Source organism: Oncorhynchus tshawytscha, linkage group LG19, assembly GCF_018296145.1.
Source record: "Oncorhynchus tshawytscha isolate Ot180627B linkage group LG19, Otsh_v2.0, whole genome shotgun sequence".
Lineage (NCBI taxonomy): Eukaryota > Metazoa > Chordata > Actinopteri > Salmoniformes > Salmonidae > Oncorhynchus > Oncorhynchus tshawytscha.
In genome coordinates, this window is record NC_056447.1 from 7,607,300 (window position 1) to 7,628,779 (window position 21,480).

Sequence of the window (21,480 nt, forward strand, 5' to 3'; positions counted from 1 at the left end):
GTTGCAGGTTAAAATTATAGATTTAACTTCAAGCAAAACATTAGGATATGTAGCTGGCTACATTCTTTCTATTTTTCGTTGTTGCAAAAAATACTTTATTCATTGTAAGCAAATGCACTTTACAACCCTTATCACTCCATTGAAGCAAAAAAAACACTTGACTTTCAATATAAATGCAGGTTAAATGGTTTTAAACAGGTTTTTGAAAGCTAATGCAACCCCTGGTTATAATAATAACGTTACATCATAGACTACCCTCTTTTAAAAATGGATAACAACAGGGGAAGGATTTATTGTACTTATCCAAAAACACAGGCTTGTTTTCTGTTGGAAACCGTGCACCCTAATAGACAATCCATTTGTTTTGTTACTGAAACGTGAATTGTAAAAAGTCAGTAACTTTGTCGTTTTCTGTTTTGCGTACAGCGGCTCTTTAATGCTTCAATTGGATGGTATTCAACCTGGAGACGGTGTGAAGGTAAGAGATGGAGTTAATTAGCTCATTCCCTCACCATTTTTAACATTCACAAGGTTACATCATTCTGTTTTTTTGTACGTCCTAGGCTATGGTGATGAATATCCTAAAAGACTCAAACAAAAAGTGAATAGCTGCTGTTTGAGGTCGTTTGACTCATAACCTTGTTTTGTTACCAGGATGCATTCCCTTCTAGACTTATGTAATGCACTGTACTCAATGGACATGATTCTCTATGATGTAGATGGTTAACCTCTCTAGGGGGTGTGGGACACTACCGTTCCACCTGGCCAACATCCGGTGAAATTGCAGAGCGCCAATTTCAAAAACAGAAATACTCATAATAAAAATTTATAAAACATACAAGTGTTGTACACTTAAAGTTTAAAAATGAACTTATTGTTAATCCAACCGTTGTGTCAGATTTCAAAAAGGCTTTACGGCGAAAGTATACCATGCGATTAGCTGAGGACAGCGCCCAGCACACACAACATTACATACAGTTACCAACCAAGTAGATTAGTCACAAATGTCAGAAATAGCAATAAAATGAATCACTTACCTTTGATCTTCGTATGGTTGCACTCAAGACTCCCAGTTACACAATAAATGTTTGTTTTGTTCGATAAAGTCCCTCTTTATATCCAAAAACCTCAGTTTTGTTGGCGCGTTTTGTTCAGTAATCCAATGGCTCAAAGGCAGTCACAACAGGCAGACGAAAATTCCAAATAATACCGGAAAAGTTTGTAGAAACATGTCAAACAATGTTTATAATCAATCCTCAGGTTGTTTTTAGTCATAATAATCGATAATATTTCAACCGGACAATAGCTTCGTCGATATAAAAGAAAAACCAGAAAGGCGCGCTCTCGGTCGTGCGCAGCAAACAGCTCTGGGGACTTCCCACTATCCACTGACTCAGAGTGGTCTTACTCCCTCATTTTTCAGAATACAAGCCTGAAACGAGCCATAGTCTCTGCAATATAGGTCCTAACCTTTGACATACTGTATAGGCAGGCAAGAGAAAAGCACCCACATCAGAAATATCCCACTTCCTGGATGGATTTTACTCAGGTTTTTGCCTGCCATACCAGTTCTGTTATACTCACAGACATTATTTTAACAGTTTTAGAGTGTTTTCTATCCAAATCTACCAATTATATGCATATCTTGCCTTCTGGGCCTGAGTAACAGGCAGTTAACTTTGGGCACGCTTTTCATCCAGTGGTGAAAATAATTGGCTACTGTTGATAGTCTGCAAAGAGAGAACTACAAAAAGACATATCATTTGTCTTGGCTAGCTTATTCTAGCCAGGTCGATATCTCTTTTCAACACATTTGTCTTAAAGGGGTTGTCCTTTTTTGGGATGTAAAAGAACATCTAAAAATGGCTTACTATTCTAAAGAATAGAGTAATTACTTAAATGTTGAAATTTTATTCTTTTTTTTTTTTATACACGTCATAGTAACCAAATGTAGCCTATTAGAGATTCTCTGGTACCTTTTTTTTTTATATACTTCTTAGCCAGTAGTGGTGAAAGTAGCGAAAATTGCGTACTACGTCACATACTGTAGGTGCAGATATGTGCATTACGTCATTGCTCTCTCTCGCTCCGCTGTGTGTGCATCTTGCTAGCTGTCATTCAAATGGCAGGAACTCTAATCGCCAGGGGCCTGGCCCACATGGCGGAAATGGAAAGCGACTGTTTACTGGAAGCAAACTAGAGATTTCGTGGCTAATTGAGGTAGGACAGCAATTCTTCTCATAGATTATACATGTATAAAGTACACATTGACACATCCAGCCCAAAGTGGGAGATAAAAATTACTAGGCCCAATGCCTTTTAAAAACTACACCATGTCCTGACCAGTAGATTTTTGGACAACTGGCCGTGACCGGGCCAGTGAGAGAAAATAAGTTACCGATGGACCCTGTTTGGAAATGTTTAATAATTTCTGGTTGCTATTACTGCAAGCTTGAAACCACTGATTCGACTCTTACAGATATTCACCATATAACAAAATGTAATATTTGTGAGAGTTAAAGGGGATTTATTTTAATATGTTCCCCATTCCCCCTCTAACTCTGTACACAGGCTGAACGTTTCCCCGGACTGATAGGCACACTGACTGGCTCAATGATGGAACTACAAACATTACAGGAGGCCCTGAAAGTGGAAATTCAAGTCCATCAGGTAGGAGGAAAACATCCCTAGGTGTTCCGTAGTTTTTTTATTTATTTGTTGTTCATCTGCTCTGTGTTCAGGCTCTTTGTTAGGCCTGCAAATTATTAAAATACTTTTAATCATCTGGGCTAACTCAAATATTGAGGGTTACCACTATTATGTGGTCACCGCTATTATGAAGAGTGCTATTGATAAGATCCACTGAAGACCATTGCATTATGGGGCAATTCCAAATGTCCACTGAAACTGAATTTTCACTTTGTCTCCCATTTGATATCAATGCATGACTAGGTTCAAATTTGACTCAAGTGGAAGTTAGGATTTGCCCCTATGTTTCAACTTCAGGCATCTATTTGTATTCCATGTTCGTTAGTGAGTAAGCATGAGTGTAATGGAGATTCTCTCCTCTGTATGTGCTGTGATAAGGGATGCGTCCTAAATGACACCCTATTCACTGCTTTTAACCAGGGCCCATAGATAGGGGATAGTGTGCCATTTGGGACGAAGGCCAGGTCTTCAGCCTCCGTCCCTAAAGTCCCATAACCACACTCGGCACATTGAACAGGCATCTCCCAGAGGAGTGGTCAGCCACGTAGAGTAGACCTGGCATCAGCGCATTGATAGGCCAGCTAAGTAAGGTCCTCTGCTTAGTAATGTCCCCAATCACCTCATAGCGATAGGAACCAGAGTTTAGCACCCAGTTTATGAAGGTATGGGGTGACCTTGGCATGTGGGGTTAGTTTTAAAGGTAATTTTTCATTACAACCCTTATCCATGCAGTTTTTTTGTATTTATTTTTTGTTTGTGATAACTGTTCTCTGCAGGATGAGTAGGCAAATTTAATATCTCTGCAGTTTCTTTATAAAATTGGATGTAAAGTGTATGGGTGAGTAATTCCCATGTAAGAAGTCACACATTTAACTATTTATAAAGTAATATCCTAATCTGATATTCAAATAATCATATTTATACTATATGTTATTCAGTGTTATGCCTGTTCAAACTGAATGATGGCCACTCACAATTAGGTATGGGACAGGATTAGATGTATTAGTCAAATGCTCACGGTCGCAGATGTAATTGTAGGGTACAGTGAGGTTCTTAAACTCTGATGTCTGTTGGAGGGGGGGGTGTAAGTGTGTACGAAGGTCCATAGGGGGGTGGGTGCAGTTGCCGTAACAGTGTTCTCTCTATGGTGCTCCTGTATAACTCTGAGTGCCCTCGGGACAGGCTGAATTTCTTCAGCTTCCTGAGGTTGAAGAGTCACTGTCGTGCCTTCACCACGGTGTCGGTGTGGTTTGACCATTTCAGCTCCTCGGAGAGAAACTTGGACGTTTTTGACCGTCTCCAGAGCGGCCCTGTTGATGAAGATGGGGGTGTGCCCAGCCTGGTTCCTCCTGAAGTCCACGAGCCACTCCTTTGTTTTAGTGATGTTGAGGGAGAGATTGTTTACCTGGCACCACGGAGTCAGAGTACATACTTCCTCTCAAAGTTTTTGGTAATCAGACCTACTACTGTCGTGTCATTAGCGAACTTGATGATGGAGTTGGAACTGTGAGGCCACACAGTCTGAGTATAGGAGGGGACTGAGGACGCACTCTTGTGGGGACCCCAGGTTGAAGATCAGTGTGGAGGAGTTAATGTTGCCTACCTTCATCACCTGGGGACAGCCCGTCAGGAAGTCCATATGGAGGAGTCATTCCCAGGGCCTTTGAGCTTTGTGTTGAGCTTAGAGGGCACTATCGTGTTGAAGGCTGAGCTGTAGTCAATGAACAGCATCCTCACATATGCATTCCTTTTGTCCAGGTGGGTGAGGGCAGTGTGCAGCGCAATGGCGATTGTGGATCTGTCGGGGAATGTAGGTGAATTGGAGAGGGTTGAGTGTGTCGGGAAGGGAGGAGGTGAGGTGGTCTTTGACTAGTCTCCCGAAGCACTTCATGATGAAGGTGCACTGGGTTCAATGCAGTGCCTGTAGGTGTCACTGTCCACAGGGTGTAGTATAGTCTTGTGGAATGTCCCTGAATGCATTTGTTATTCTACTGACATTTTGTATCCTTTCTTCTACAGAAACTGGTCGCCCAAATGAAACAGGACCCACAGGTAAAGACATTTATCATTAATAATTGTTTTTGCTATTAGTAGACATGGAAATGTTGCCAACAAAATGCATATTGACTCCTGGATAGTTTGATACAATACATTTATGTTTCAGATGCTCTTATTCAGAGCGACATACAGGGGCAATTAAGGCTGTGCCTTGCTCAAGGGGACATGGACAGATTTTTAACCTAGTCGGATCGGGGATTTGATCCGGCGACCTTTCGGTTACTGGCCCAACGCTCTTAACCGCTAGGCTACCTGATGCCCCATACATTTCTTACTGATAAGATACAATTTATTTGGAGATGTAAGTGCATTTGAAGCATTAGTGTTGCGAATGTGACAAGTGTTCAAATTCAGTTTGAAATGGTTGGTCAGGTTTAAATGAATCAAACTGCCTTTTCATGTTAACCTGGATGTGAGTTTGGAATGAAAGTGCCCTAAAAAGAGCTTTGCCTTCCTTTGCAGAATGCTGATCTGAAGAAGCAGCTCCACGAACTTCAGGCTAAGATCACAGCGCTTAGCGAGAAGCAGGTATTTCAGGACACACTGCTGACACAACACAAGGATATCCCAGGTTGCCCTATATGAGCGCAGACTCACACCATGCGTTTGATAAACAGGAGATTTAAAAATGAAGATTCAAATGCTTAACCAGTTGGTTATTTTACTAATTTGTTTATTTTAAAGGCCCAATGCTGTCAAAAATTAGATTTCCTGTGTTTTATATATACAGTACCAGTCAAAAGTTACTCATGCCAGGGTTTTTCTTCATTTTTTACTATTATCTACATTGTAAAATAATAGTGAACACATCAAAACTATGAAATAACACATATGGAATCATGTAGTAACCAAAAAAAGTGTTAAACAAATCCAAATGTATTTTATATTTGAGATTCTTCAAAGTAAACACCCTTTGCCTTGATGACAGCTTTGCACACTCCTGGCATTCTCTCAACCAGCTTCACCTGGAATGCTTTTCCAACAGTCTTGAAGGAGTTCCCACATATTCTGAGTACTTGTTGGCTGCTTTTCCTTCACTTTGCGGTCCAACTCATCCCAAACCATCTCAATTGGGTGGCCAGGTCGTCTGATGGGTGGCCAGGTCGTCTGATGCAGCACTCCATCACTCTCCTTGGTCAAATAGCCCTTACAGAGCCTAGACGTGTGTTGGGTCAATGTCCTGTTAAAAATCAAACAATAGTCCCACTAAGCGTAAACCAGATGTAATGGTGTATTGCTGTAGAATGCTGTGGTAGCCATGCTGGTTAAGTGTGCCTTGAATTCTAAATAAATCACTGACCGTGTCACCAGCAAAGCACCATCACACCACCACCTCCATGCTTCACGTGGGAACATGCAGAGATTCATCTACTCTGCGTCTCACAAAGATTTCCACCGGTCTCATGTCCATTGCTGGTGTTTCTTGGCCCAAGAAAGTCTCTTCTTCTTATTGGCATCCTTTAGTAGTGGTTTCTTTGCAGTAATTTGACAATGAAGGCCAGATTCATGCTTTCTCCTCTAAACAGTTGATGTTGAGATGTCTGTTACTTGAACTCTGTGAAGCATTTGTTTGGGCTGCAATTTCTGAGGCTGGTAACTCTAATGAACTTATCCGCTGCAGCAGAGAGAACTCTGGGTCTTCCTTTCCTGTGGCGGTCCTCATGAGAACCAGTTTCATCATAGTGCTTGATGGTTTTTACGACTGCACTTGAAGAAACTTTCAAATGTTCCGGATTGACTAACCTTCATGTCTTCAACTAATGATGAACTGTTGTTTCTCTTTGCTTATTTGAGCTGTTCTTGCCATAATATGGACTTGGTCTTTGGCCAAATAGGGCTGTCTTCTGTATACCACCCCTAACTTGTCACAACACAACTGACTGGCTCAAATTCTCTCCAAGAAGGAAATTAATTATACAAATTTAACTTTTTACAAGGCACACCTGGCACACCACATGGAATTGAAATCAATTCCATGTGACTACCTCATGAAGCTGGTTGAGAGAATGCCAAGAGTGTGCAAAGCTGTCATCAAGGCAAAGGGTGGCTACTTTGAAGAATCTCAAATATAAAATATATTTTGCTTTGTTCAATCTTTTTTTTTTGTTACTACATGATTCCACGTGTGTTATTTCACATTTTTGATGTATTCACTATTATTCTACAATGTAGAAAAAAGTCAAAATAAAGAAAAACCCTGGAATGAGTAGGTGTGTCCAAACTTTTGACTAGTATTGTATTTCCACACTGAACTTGGAATAGTAATGTGAAAATTATGATAGTGCTCTTTTTAGTGTTAGAGCTGTTTTAGAAGACCTGTTTTGTTGGGATGGTGTTTTGGCCTACTTGGTGACATCACCAGCTAGTAAATTAGTTAATAGACCAATAAAACAGCTAGTTTTCAGTTTCTCTCCACTCAGAACAATCCACAACAAAATTATTGCTTGAGAAGTTGCTAATTTCTAAGAAGCTATTTTTAAAAATTAATTGAAAATAATCATTGCTACCCAGAAATGATTTGATATTGAGATAAAAACGGCTGTAATTAGACCTTTTAACATCATATTCGAAGATACCCACAAATGAATTATACATGTTTAAATTTTAACAGTTTGTCTTAAAGGAAATATGCACCCATTTTGAATGTTATATAATTTGTAGGCATCTCTGAGCAATGTTCTATCGATTCCCAGGGTCATTTCATGTTTATCTGAGCTCTTGCCGTTCACGCGGGCAGAAATGTAGCTGGTATGACTCTGCCTTTCTCGTGAGTTTTTCCTAGCTTCTGTGCTTCTACTAGAGGTCGACCGATTAATTCAGCGGTTTTCAAGTTTTCATAACAATCGGTAATCTGCATTTTTGGAAACCCAATTATGGCCCATTTACGTTGCATTCCACAAGGAAACTGCGTGGCAGGCATGAGCAGCTGTTACGCGAGTGCAGCAAGGAGTCAAGGTAAGTTGCTAGCTAGCATTAAACTTATCTTATAAAAAAAACAATCAATCTTTACATAATCACTAGTTAACTACACATGGTTGATGATGTTACTAAGTTAACTAGCTTGTCATACGTTGCGTATAATCAATGCGGTGCCTGTTAATTTATCATCGAATCACAGCCTACTTCGCCAAACGGGGGATGATTTAACAAAAGCACATTCGCGAGAAAAGCACAATCGTTGCATGAATGTACCTAACCATAAACGTCAATGCCTTTCATAAAATCAACACAGAAGTATATATTTTTTAAACCTGCATATTTAGTTAAAATAAATTAATGTTCGCAGGCCATATTAACTAGGGAAATTGTCACTTCTCTTGCATTCATTGCATGCAGAGTCAGGGTATATGCAACAGTTTGGGCTACCTGGCTCGTTGTGAACTATTTTGCCAGAATTGTACATAATTGTGACATAACAGTGAAGGTTGTACAATGTAACAGCAATATTTAGACTTAGGGATGCCACCTGTTAGATAAAATACGGAACGGTTCCATATTTCACTGAAAGAATAAACGTTTTGTTTTCGAAATGTTAGTTTCCGGATTTGACCATATTAATCACCAAAGGCTCGTATTTATCATTAAGTCTATGATTTGATAGAGCAGTCTGGCTGAGTGGTGGTAGGCAGCAGCAGGCTCATAAGCATTCATTCAAACTTTACTGCGTTTGCCAGCAGGTCTTAGCAATGCTTGAACCACTGTTGTTTATGACTTCAAGCCAATCAATTCCTGAGATTAGGCTGGCAATACTATAGTGCCTATTAGAACATCCAATAGTCAAAGATATATAAAATACAAATGGTATAGAGAGGAATTGTTGACGTGTCATAATTCCTATGATAACTACAACCTAAAACTTCTTAACTGGGAATATTTTTTTACATTTTATTTCACCTTTATTTAACCAGGTAAGCTAGTTGAGAACAAGTTCTCATTTACAACTGCGACCTGGCCATGATAAAGCAAAGCTGTGCGACACAAACAACAACAGCGTTACCAATGGAATAAACAAGCGTACAGTCAATAACACAATAGAAAGAGTCTATATACAGTGTGTGCAAATGGCTTGAGGAGGTAAGGCAATAAATAGGCCATAGAAGCAAAGTAATTACAATTTAGCAGATTAACACTGGAGTGATAAATGAGCAGATGATGATGTGCAAGTAGAGGTACTGGTGTGCAAAAGAGCAGAGAAGTAAATAAAAACAATATGGGGATGAGGTAGGTAGATTGGATGGCTATTTACAGATGGACAATGTACAGCTGCAGCGATCGCTTAGCTGCTCGGATAGCTGATGTTTAAAGTTAGTGAGGGAAATAGAAGTCTCCAGCTTCAGCAAAATTTTTTACAATTAAAAAAAACACATTATTATTATTATTTTTACAATTCGTTCCAGTCACTGGCAGCAGAGAACTGGAAGGAAAGGCAGCCAAAGGAAGAATTGGCTTTGGGGGTGACCAGTGAGATATACCTGCTGGAGCGCGTGCTACGGGTGGGTGTTATCGTTGATCAGTGAGCTGAGATAAGGCAGAGATTTACCTAGCATAGACTTATAGATGACCTGGAGCCAGTGGGTCTGGCAACAAATATGTAGCGAGGGCCAGCCGACCAGAGCATACAGGTCGCAGTAGTGGGTGGTATAAGGGGCTTTGGTAACAACATGAATGGCATTGTGATAGACTGCATCCAGTTTGCTGAGTAGAGTGTTTGAAGCTATTTTGTAGATGACATCGCCGAAGTCGAGGATCGGTAGGATAGTCCGTTTTACTAGGTTAAGTTTGGCGGCGTGAGTGAAGGAGGCTTTGTTGCAAAATAGAAAGCCGATTTTGGATTTGATTTTGAGTCTGGAAGGAGAGTTTACAGTCTAGCCAGACACCTAGGTATTTGTAGTTGTCCACATATTCTAGGTCGGAACCGTCCAGAGTAGTGATGCTAGTCGGGCGGGCGGGTGCGGGCAGGAAATGGTTGAAAAGCATGCATTTGGTTTTACTAGCGTTTTAAGAGCTGTTGGAGGCCACGGAATGGCATTGAAGCTTGTTTGGAGGTTTATTAACCTTTTGCGTGTAGCGGGCAATATTTTTGTTTTTGGCTAAAAAACGTACCCATTTGAAACTGCGTATTTCTCAGCCCCAGAAACTAGAATATGCATATAATTGTCAGATTATGATAGAAAACACTCTAAAGTTTCCAAAACGGTCACAATATTGTCTGTGAGTATAACAGAACTGCAGAATATTGCAGGCGAAAATCTGAGGAAAATCCAATCAGGAAGTGCCTCTTATTTTGAAACCTCTCTGGTCCTATGCATGCATATCCTCCATTTAAAGGGATATCAACCAGATTTATTTTTCTATGGCTTCCCTAAGGTGTAAACAGTCTTTAGACATAGTTTCAGGCTTTTATTTTGAAAAATGAGCGAGAAAGATCACATTGCGTAAGTGGATAGGTGTGGGCTATCAGAGTGAGTTTTGCGCAACAGAGTAAAGCAGCCATTGTTTCTCCCTGTCCTATTGAAAAACCTACACTCCGGTTGATATGATATAAAATATATATTTTAAAAACAACCTGAGGATTGATTATACACTTTTTTTTTTACATGTTTCTGTGGACATTATGTATATTATTTGGAATTTTCATCTGCGTTGTCGTGACCGCTCTTCCCTGTGGATTTCTGAACATAACGCGACAGAGGTTTTTTTGGATATAAAAATCATCTTTATGGAACAAAAGGAACATTTGTTGTGTAACTGGGAGTCTCGTGAGTGAAAACATCCAAAGATCATCAAAAGTAAACGATTAATTTGATTGCTTTTCTGATTTTCGTGACCAAGCTACCTGATGCTAAGTGTACATAATGCTATGCTAGGCTATCGATAAACTTACACAAACGCTTGGATTGCTTTCGCTGTAAAGCATAATTTCAAAATCTGAGACAACAGGTGGATTAACAAAAGGCTAAACTGTGTTTTGCAATATTGCACTTGTGATTTCATGAATATGAATATTTTTTTTGTAATATTATTTGACTGTGGCGCTATGCTATTCAGCGGTTGCTGATGACAATTATCCCGCTTAAGGGATGGGTAGCGTCAAGATGTTAACCTTTTACGACTAGGGGCCGATATTTTAATTTTTGGATAAAAAACGTTCCCGTTTTAAACAAGATTTTGTCACAAAGATGCTCGACTATGCATATAATTGACAGCTTTGGATAGAAAACACTCTGACGTTTCCAAAACTGCAAAGATATTGTCTGTGAGTGCAACAGAACTAATGTTACAGGCGAAACCCAGATAAAAATCCAATCAGGAAGTGCCGCATTTTTTGAAACCGCCTCATGCCAATGACTCCTTATATGGCTGCGAATGAGCTTACGTTTTCTACGTATTCCCCAAGGTGTCTACAGCATTGTGACGTCTTTTTACGCATTTCTGTTGAAGAATAGCCGTAAGGGACCACATTTAGCAAGTGGTCACATGATGTCTCCCGCAGAAAATCTTGCGTAAAATACTGAGGTAGTCATTTTTCCAATCGCTTCTTATGAGAAACCAATTGCCTCGAATGATATATTATTGAATGTATATGTTAAAAACACCTTGAGGTTTGATTCTAAACAACGTTTGCCATGTTTCTGTCGATATTATGGGGCTAATTTGGAAAAAAGTTTGGCGTTGTAGTGATAGCATTTTCTGGTCGATTTCTCAGCCAAGCATGATGAACAAACGGGAGCTATTTCGCCTACAGAAATAATATTTTTGGAAAAAAGGAACTTTTTTTTTTTGCTATCTAACTGGGAGTCTCCTGAGTGAAAACATCTGAAGTTCTTCAAAGGTAAATTATTTAATTTGATTGCTTTTCTTATTTTCGTGAAAATGTTGCCTGCTGCCAGCAGAGCCTAGCATAGCATTATGCCATGATAAACTTACAGAAATGCTTGTCTAGCGAATGGCTGTGACGCATATTTTAAAAATCTGAGATGACAGTGTGATTAACAAAAGGCTAAGCTGTGTCTCAATATATTTAATTTGTGAATAGGAACATTTTCTAGGGATATTTATGTCTGCTGCGTTATGCTAATTCATTTGAGGCTATGATTACCCTCCCGGATCCGGGATTGCTAGTCACAAGAAGTTTAACACGTGGTCCAAAGAAGTGCCAGATGTATACATAATGGTGTCATCTGCGTAGAGGTGGATCAGGGAATCACCCGCAGCAAGAGCGACATCGTTGATATATACAGAGAAAATCGTTGGCCCGAGAATTGAACCCTGTGGTACTCCCATAGAGGGGGTACCACATTGCTTGCTCTTTGGTTTTAGGCTGGGTTTCTGTATAAGCACTTTGTGACATCTGCTGATGTAAAAGGGCTTTATAAAAACATTTGATTTGAAGTCAATAGGAATATGACTTTTAGATCACGGAAACCTCTCATACATGTATTTCAATACTGACAATGTTATAATGCGGGAGGTTGTCTTCTCGCAGATGAGCCATTGATCATGTTTTTGCAATATTCCTACCTCTATAAATATGTAATTTAAGAGGTTCCACCACATTTCTCCTATTTTTATGCCTCTTCAGGCCAGGGTGCATTGCGTAGTGCCGTTGCTAATCTGCAGGGTGAACATGGTGAGATTGTAGACTCCTTACAGCTAACTAGCTACTAGGGCTGTGACTGTTATGGAAATTTGGAAGACTGTAATTTCCAGCCAAATGACCATGGTCTCCGTAATAACCGTTCGAATAAACATTTTCTATTTGACCATTTTAAAAGGGTAGATTCTGCGGCTAATGGGCTTTGGGAAAACGGGGTCATCTTGTTACGAAGTTGCCTTGATGTTGCTATGCTTCTCACTGAAACCGGCATTCTATTTATTTTTCAGCAAGGAAACAATGTTTCTGCCTTGTATAAATGCTTTATAAACAATGTCGCTAGCATAAACTGGGACTAAAAGACAGTTGTTACTACTGGTCTCCACTACCGGGTTTGGGTGGAAGAAAAGCAACATAATAGTTATGGCGATTTTATATAATTTTTCCAAAGTGAATTGTTAGTAATCAAATCAAAATCAAATTTATTTGTCACATACACATGGTTAGCAGATGTTAATGCGAGTGTAGCAAAATGCTTGTGCTTTTAGTTCCGATTCCAAAACTACTACCTTATACACAAGTGTAAAGGGATAAAGAATATGTACATAAAGATATATGAATGAGTGATGGTACAGAACGGAATAGGCAAGATGCAGTAGATGGTATAGAGTACAGTATATACATATGAGATGAGTAATGTAGGGTATATGCGGTCAGCTGTAGGGCTGGCTCAGGGAAGAGGACGCCCCTGCCTTGCATAGTCCCGTGGGACATCTTAATTGGGCATGGGACACAAGCTAAGGCTTGATCACCCTTTAGCTGGCCACCTTTGAGGGTGTTTAGTGATTTAAAGGCCGAAACACCCACTGATTCGAAGGCACACTACTGAGGATGTGTCCCAAAATTGATATCTTAACCCAGTCTAAGAAATAAACCTCCCATGCCACTCTGTCAACATCACGGCAAATCTCATGTGAGTGTATACCATCTATTGGCACAATGGACAGTTTTTAACATCTCGTCCCATGTTTTATGATTCTTCTATAAACATAAAGTGGCATAGTTTAAAGTGGCTAGTGATACATGTATTACATAAAGATGGCAAGATGCAGTAGATGATAGAGTACAGTATATACATATGAGATGAGTAGTGTAGGGTATGTAAAAATTATATTAAGTGGCATTGTTTAAAGTGGCTAGTGATATATTTTTACATCAATTTCCATTATTAAAGTGGCTGAAGTTGAGTCAGTATGTTGGCAGCAGCCACTCAATGTTAGTGGTGGCTGTTTAACAGTCTGATGGCCTTGAGATAGAAGCTGTTTTTCAGTCTCTTGGTCCCTGCTTTGATGCACCTGTACTGACCTCGCCTTCTGGATGATAGCGGGGTGACCAGGCAGTGGCTCGGGTGGTTGTTGTCCTTGATGATCTTTATGGCCTTCCTGTAACATCGGGTGGTCTAGGTGTCCTGGAGGGCAGGTAGTTTGCCCCCGGTGATGCTTTGTGCAGACCTCACTACCCTCTGGAGAGCCTTACGGATGTGGTTGGAGCAGTTGCCGTACGAGGCGGTGATACAGCCCGACAGGATGCTCTCCATTGTGCATCTGTAAAAGTTTGTGAGTGCTTTTGGTGACGAGCCAAATTTCTTCAGCCTCCTGAGGTTGAAGAGGCGCTGCTGCGCCTTCTTCATGACGCTGTCTGTGTGGGTGGACCAATTCAGTTTGTCCGTAATGTGTACGCCGAGGAACTTAACTTACTACCCTCTCCACTACTGTCCCATCGATGTGGATAGGGGGGGTACTCCCTCTGCTGTTTCCTGAAGTCCACAATCACCTCCTTTTGTTTTGTTGACGTTGAGTGTGAGGTTATTTTCCTGACACCACACTCCGAGGGCCCTCACCTCCTCCCTGTAGGCCGTCTCGTCGTTGTTGGTTATCAAGCCTACCACTGTAGTGTCGTCCGCAAACTTGATGATTGAGTTGGAGTCGTGCATGGCCACGCAGTCGTGGGTGAACAGGGAGTACAGGAGAGGGCTCAGAATGCACCCTTGTGGGGCCCCAGTGTTGAGGATCAGCAGTGTGGAGGAGATGTTACCTGCCCTCACCACCCGGGGGCGGCCCGTCAGGAAGTCCAGTACCCAGTTGCACAGGGCGGGGTCGAGACCCAGGGTCTTGAGCTTGATGACGAGTTTGGATGGTACTATGGTCTTAAATGCTGAGCTGTAGTCGATGAACAGCATTCTCACATAGGTATTCCTCTTGTCCAGATGGGTTAGGGCAGTGTGGTTGTGATTGCGTCGTCTGTGTACCTATTTGGGTGGTAAGCAAATTGGAGTGGGTCTAGGGTGTCAGGTAGGATGGAGGTGATATGGTCCTTGACTAGTCTCTCAAAGCACTTCATGATGACGGAAGTGAGTGCTACGGGGCGATAGTCGTTTAGCTCAGTTACCTTACTTTTGTCCCTGTTCCCAAGAAAGCTAACTTACAATGCCATGCAAGCAAAGAAGCCTTGACCTGGTGCACACGTACATGATTTTTACAAAAGTAACTGGACACCTCTTCAAATTAGTGGATTTGGCTATATCAGCTACACCTGTTGCTGACAGGTGTATAAAATCGAGCATACCGCCGTGCAATCTCCATAGACAAACATTGCCAATAGAATGGCCTTGTTGAAATTCACTGAGCTCTTTACTATGGCACCGTCATAGGATGCCACCTTTCCATCAAGTCAGTTCATCAAATTTCTGTCCTGCTAGAGCTGCCCTGGTCAACTGCAAGTAAGTGCGGTTATTGCACTTACTTGCAGCAACGGCTGCTCCTAGAAGTGGTAGGCCACACAAGCTCACAAAACAGGACCGCCAAATGCTAAAGCGTGTAAAAAAAATAGTCTGTCCTCAGATGCAACACTCTCTGCCGAGTTCCAAACTGCCTCTGGAAGCAACATTGGGAGCTTCATGAAATGGGTTTCCATCACCGAGCAGCCACACACAAGCTCAAGATCAACATGCGCAATGCCAAGCGTCAGTTGGAGTGGTGTAAAGCTCACCGCCATTGGACTCTGGTGCAGTGGAAACGTGTTCTCTGGCGTAATGAATCACGCCTCTCCATCTGGCAATCCAACGGACAAATCTGGGTTTGGCGGATGCCAGGAGAACGCTACCTGCCAGAATGCATAGTGCCAACTGTAAAGTTTGGTGGAGGAGAAATAATGGTCTGGGGCTGTTTTTCATGGTTTGGGCTAGGCCCCTTAGTTCCAGTGAAAGGAAATCTTAACGCGACAGCATACAATGGCATTCTAGACAATTCTGTGCTTCCAACTTTGTGGCAACAGTTTGGTGAAGGCCCTTTCCTGTTTCAGCATGAAAGGTCCAGTGTGAGGTCCATACAGAAATGGTTTGTTGAAATCGGTGTGGAAGAACTTGACTAGCCTGCACAGAGCCCTGACCTCAACCCCATCGAACACCTTTGGGATGAATCGGGAAGGCCGCCTGCGAGCCAGGCCTAATCGTCCAACATCAGTGCCGACCTCACAAATGCTCTTGTGGCTGAATGGAAGCAAGTCCCCGCATCAATGTTCCAACATCTAGTGGAAAGCCTTCCCAGACGAGTGGAGGCTGTTATAGCAGCAAAGGGGGGACCAACTCCATATTACTGAGCAGGATTTTGAATGAGATGTTTGACGAGCAGGTGTCCACATACTTTGTCATGTCGTATCTTCCAACACTCCAGTGTCCCTGCACATTGTAAATATGGAATTGGAATTCACTTTTTACATACATTTCCTGTATATAGTATACCCCCCTCACCATTTCTTGTAGTCTACGATCAGCTCCTTTTGTCTTGCTGATGTTGAGGGAGAGAATGTTGTTCCGGCACCAGACTGCCAGGTCACTGACCACCTCCCTGTAAGCAGACTCACCGTTGCTGGTGATCAGGCCTACCTACCACTTTTGTCGTCAGCAAACTTGATGATGGTGTTGGAGTCATGTTTAGCCATGGGTGAACAGGGAGTACAGGGGAGGATTAAGCCCACACCCCATGTGAGCCTTAACCTTAACCTCACCACCTGGGGTCGGCCCGTCAAGGATCCAGATGCAGAGGTAGGTGTTTAGACCCAGATTCCTAAGTTTGGAGGGGATAATGGTGTTGAATGCTGAGCTGTAGTTAATGAAAAGCATTTCTCACATAGGTATTCCTTTTATCTAGGTGGGTGAGGGCAGTGTGGAGAGCAGTTGAGTCTGTGTCGTCTATGGATCTGTTGGTGCGGTATGCAAATTGGAGTGGGTCTGGTGTGGCTGGGATGGCGTTAATGTGTGCCGTAACCAGCCTCTCAAAGCACTTCATGATTTAAAAAGGGAGTGCTACATTTGTCGTTGTGGCATGAAGCCTTAGCATTCTTAGAGACTGAAGTGATTGTGGTCATCTTAAAACATGTGGGGATGACAGACTAGGAGGTTGAACATTACTGTGATTATGCCTGCCAGCTGTTCTGCGCATGCTCTGAGAATGCTCCCTGGAATCCCGTTGGGCCACTCGGCCTTGCAGGTGTTGACCTGATTTTAAAGACCCTTCTCACGTCGGCCTCAGAGCGAGATCACCCAATCCTATGGGCCGGTGACGGCCCTCACACCCGGCTCGATGTTGCAGTCAAAGCGTGCACAGAATGCATTGAGTTCGTCTGGTCGAAAGGCATCGTTGGGCAGATCACTTTTGGGTCTTCCTTTTGTAATCTGTAATGGACTGTAACCCCTGCCACATGAGGCGGGCGTCGGGGGCCTGTGTAATATGATTCCACCTTATTCCTATATTGTCCTTTTTGCTCTTTTGATGACTCTGCGGAGGTCGTACCAGGACTTCTTGTACTTATTCCTGTCCTCGGCCGTAGCCTCAGGGTTGTCTACGATATCTCTGTGTTGTTAGCTTGTCAATGTTATCGGTGTAGTCTCTAAACATATTTAGCACTAGCAAAGCAGTCCTGTAGCGTAACCTTGGATTCTGGTGACCATTTCTCAACGGAGTGAATCGTGGATACTTCCTGTTTCAGCATCTGCTTGTAAACAGGAAGCAAGAGTACAGAGCCATGATCTGATTTGCCGAATGGCGAACGAGGGAGGGCCTTCTATGCTTGGTGGTGGGTAGAATTGCAGTGGTTTAGGACTTTATCGCCCCTAGTGGTGTTGGAGACGTGTTGTTGGAACTTGTCTTAGTGATGCCAAATTTAAAATTGCCGGCAAACAGAAAGGCAGCCTCTGAATTGGCAATGTCTGAAGAAGCCACACTATAGTAGGTCTATGTGCTGTATGGACAATGTGGTGTGTTTTTTTTTTCTCCCCCTTCCTGCTTCTCAGGGGAATATAAGAACTTCCCTCCCTCTGCCTCCAGCTGAGCCCTCCTGGCTGTCTCCCTCCAATGTGGAGGGCTCTAACAAAGGTTACTAAGAGCTCAAGTGTAGCTCTCAAGTGTCCACAGGACGAGACCGTTTCAATCGCATCTTTGAGTGTTGCCCTTTGATGGGCTAGTAGGCTATTTATACCGACCATAAAGATGCTTTTCCCCCAGATTCTCCTACAACGGCTGTCTTGTTTGCTGTTGAGGTAATAGGGCCAACTATGGATGTCAGACTTGATTTATAACCCTATTTGATTAACAGTATTTAAGGCTACCCCCTGCCAGGTCCCATAAAAAGGACAAACACACAGTAAATCGTCCTCTCCCCCCTCGGCTGCTGTTTAAAGGACTCTTGATTAACATGGAAATTGGCTTCTTGGCAAGAACACCAAGCCATGTCTCTCCGGGAAAAAACTGCCAACAGCCTGAAGCATGAAAGGCAGCAAAGCGATTTGCTGAATCTCTTGTTTGTAGCACGTTTTGTTAGATTGGCTCTGCAAAACCACTTTAGGCGCATCCCACTTTTCTTTCTTCAAGCGAAACCCTCCAATGCAGAAAAAAAGAGCAAAAGCTCTATGCAGACTGCAGATAATATAATGAGCAAAGAGAAGCAGTTGGGAGTACAATTTTCCCCCAAGAACAGGAGACTGTGCATTTGCTTGCTTTAGACCAGCACACGTTGTGGTTTTCCTCCTGTAAATGCATATCCAATGGCCTAAGTCAGGTTCCATGGGTAAATATTTACCAAAAATGATGAATGTGCACTGCAACAGTACTTATTTCATATTTGCTTGCTCCCCAGTCTCTACCCTTCCTCAGAGCAGATCTAATTCCCTGTCCGGAAGAGCATTTTGTGTCTTCATAATAGCGGAATTAGCCATTGAAGTGACTTGGCAGTGTCGTGGATGCTAATTTGCTTTTTTTACTCTTGTGAGAGCTGCAGTTGATGCCAAGGTGAAAGGTCAGAGTCTCCTCAAATTTAAGTCATGGAAGCCTGTTTGATCTTGAAGCCGAGGAATCATCATCACATGTTGGTATTCTCAACGTGAAATAGCCAACTTGGTCAATGTAAAACTAAAGAAAGTTCTGAATGTGCAGGGATTTTGATTTGACATCCAATTGTTTGCAAATGTTAATGAGTCTTGTTTAGTTACTCATACATTTTGAGTGAGTGGAGGGGTCATGGCTAAAAAGGAGGTTACCCGAGCACCTTGTGCTGTGACTTCTTGACACACTTCTCTCCCTATCCGCTACACCCCTCCCCTCTGCTTTCCCCATCCTATACACCCCTCTTTCTCTCCCCCTCTACTCTCTCTCCCCCTCTCCCTTCTGTTCTCCAGAAAAAGGTGGTGGAGCAGCTGAGGAAGGACCTGCTGGTGAAACAGGAGCCGGAGGTGAAGGTTCAGGTGCTGGCTACAGACAAACACGTCCTCCAGATCCCCTCCTCCACTACTCTGCAGGCCCTACAGCAGACCACACACACCCAGGCCCTGCAGCAGGTATCCACACAAGTCCACAGACACTGTCGACCTCTACTCAATTGCTTGTTATGTTGCACAGAGGCTCGTAACTTTGCAGTAGCCTACACAAGGTTTGCAAAATTCCCTAGGTTTTCAGAAATCCCCGTTGGTGGAACGTTGCAATGGAGAGATGTAGAATTTTTGGTCATGTTTGTGGAATTTTGCAAACCTAGCCTACCCTAGCCTCAAACTTGTCAGTGTTCACAAACTTGTACTACTATAGAGCAGGGGACTTCAACTACTTCTTGCCGAGGGACCCCCTCCCAGGAAAAATGGCGACCCAGGTAGCCCCATCATTGATTAGCAAAAAATGGTCTTATCAGGTCAATGATAATGGCAAGGAAAAATAATTAACCTTTGAAAATGAATAGATTTGGTAAATGAATAGATTTGGTAAATGAATAGATTTTAACCTCCCACAATATAATTGGAAGAGGAAGTGTAAACTCTAACAGCCTGTTTTCTAGAAAGGTAACTCCAAACACATTTTTGCTTAGTTATTGTTTAGCTGGTTAATCGACTAAGGTTGATGTCCACATGGAAATCTAATTGGCATAATAAAATAATCCCAATAAAAGTCTGTCATCTTAAGCTAGAGATATGTTATTTTACATTGGATGTATCTCAATCCACCGCATCCACCTATGTAACACTTCCCCGTTTGTGGTGAAAGGTGACCGATTTTGAGCGGTGTTTGTCAGACCATGAGACATCCTGAAAATCGGTCTTCACACATAATCGTTTGTAGCGTCCGAACGGTTTAGCCTAAGTATGACCCCTCTATGGAAAGATGACACTAACGAGCACGTACATGTTGCTCTAGGGCGCCCACGGGCCTCAAGACTCATCTGAAAGTCCCACTGGTACCAGTTGAAAAGGATTAGTGTAAATAAATAAGAATAGGAGTTTAAATACATTTTATATTTGTTTTGATATTTCAAGGGGTCTTAAAATTCTAAATCAAATGGCAAAATTTTCCTTGGTATGACTTTTTTTTTAAACAATCCCATATAGCTTAGTAAACACCCCCGCCCCCCCCGGCCCAGTTTAGAGGGTCTCAGGCTATATATATCTTATCTTAACAGACTCTTCAGAACACACCTCCTTTAGATTTTTTGAGGGGGACTATCTGTTCTATGTAGTGAATCTGTTATTCAATACTAATATTGGCTAATAGCAGCCAGGCCAAAAAATACATTTTCATCAATTATTTTTCGGAATGGTTTTTGATACTACAAGGGGTCTTTTACATTTTTTAAATCGAGTAGAAAAATGGTCCTTGGTATGAGCTTCTTAAAACAATTAAATCACCCTAAGAAACACCATCAGAGGCCCCTGGTCAAAAGTGTCTGACTTTCTGGGTTGTTCCTTGTACTGACATTAGTTACGTTATGAGATGTCCTTCAGCGATGCCAGTTCTTTTCGGCAGTACTTCTTCGTTCTCAGACCTTGCAAACCTCGATCCCCACTAGACGGACACAGCTGTAAAACCTCAAACCTACGTCATTCATGGCTCTGTAGATTTATCTCTAGCTCTTAGCGCAATGGGAAGTGCTCAGCTGGCAGGTTTCCTGTGGCGTTTGATGTAATCAGAGCTGCGTATGTCTGCGGCGCTCCTCTGGCTCAAGCCTGCCTTCATGGCAATGGGAAACGACTTGGCCGATAGACTTGCTGACTAGGCCCTGTTCCTCTGGGTCCTGTTGAGGGGGGAGGTAGGGGATTGAGGAAAGGGAGGGGACTCCCTACAGGGAATGGTTTGAAGTTAGCCCTAGTATTGAGTCCCCAGGCTTCACATTACAACATTTGTTGTATCTAGCGTAAGCAATCTCACTTTTCCACACCCTTTTTCAACACAATCTCATTACTCTCTTCTATTTTTCTCTGTGCTCTGATGAATCAACTATTTCCTTCTTTCTCTCCTCTCTCTGTCAGAAGACGCTGACAGTCACCCCAGTCATCTCCACTAAGACTCTACCTGTAGTGCTGAAAGCTGCCACTCCCACCATGCCTTCCTCTGTTGTGGCGCAGCGCCCTGCCACCGTCGCCATGGTCGCTGCCATCAGCCATGCCTCCAAGCCTAGTATCGTCAACTCCAATTCCCAGAACACACCAGTGAACCTTCAGGTGGCTAGCAAATTGACCAATCAGTGTTTTGAGCCCGTCCGACTGGTGTCGAAGAATGCACTTGTGGTAAGGATCATTCATTTCC

General features: G+C 42.4%; 1 protein-coding gene across 5 annotated transcripts in view; it reads left to right on the forward strand.

Annotated features, from left to right (window-relative positions):
- phf21ab (PHD finger protein 21Ab) overlaps positions 1-21,480 on the forward strand; it is a 76,574-nt gene that overhangs the window by 19,875 nt on the left and 35,219 nt on the right. For 4 of the 5 annotated variants that reach the window (XM_024378971.2, XM_024378967.2, XM_024378970.2 and 1 more), the window contains exons 3-8: positions 427-478; positions 2,572-2,670; positions 4,729-4,761; positions 5,230-5,295; positions 19,092-19,250; positions 21,204-21,461. In XM_024378971.2, coding sequence (XP_024234739.1) covers positions 437-478; positions 2,572-2,670; positions 4,729-4,761; positions 5,230-5,295; positions 19,092-19,250; positions 21,204-21,461 — 657 coding nt within the window. In that variant the 5' untranslated portion in view covers positions 427-436. The remainder of the gene's footprint in view (positions 1-426; positions 479-2,571; positions 2,671-4,728; positions 4,762-5,229; positions 5,296-19,091; positions 19,251-21,203; positions 21,462-21,480) is intronic. The other variant, XM_024378968.2, reaches the window with a different exon arrangement.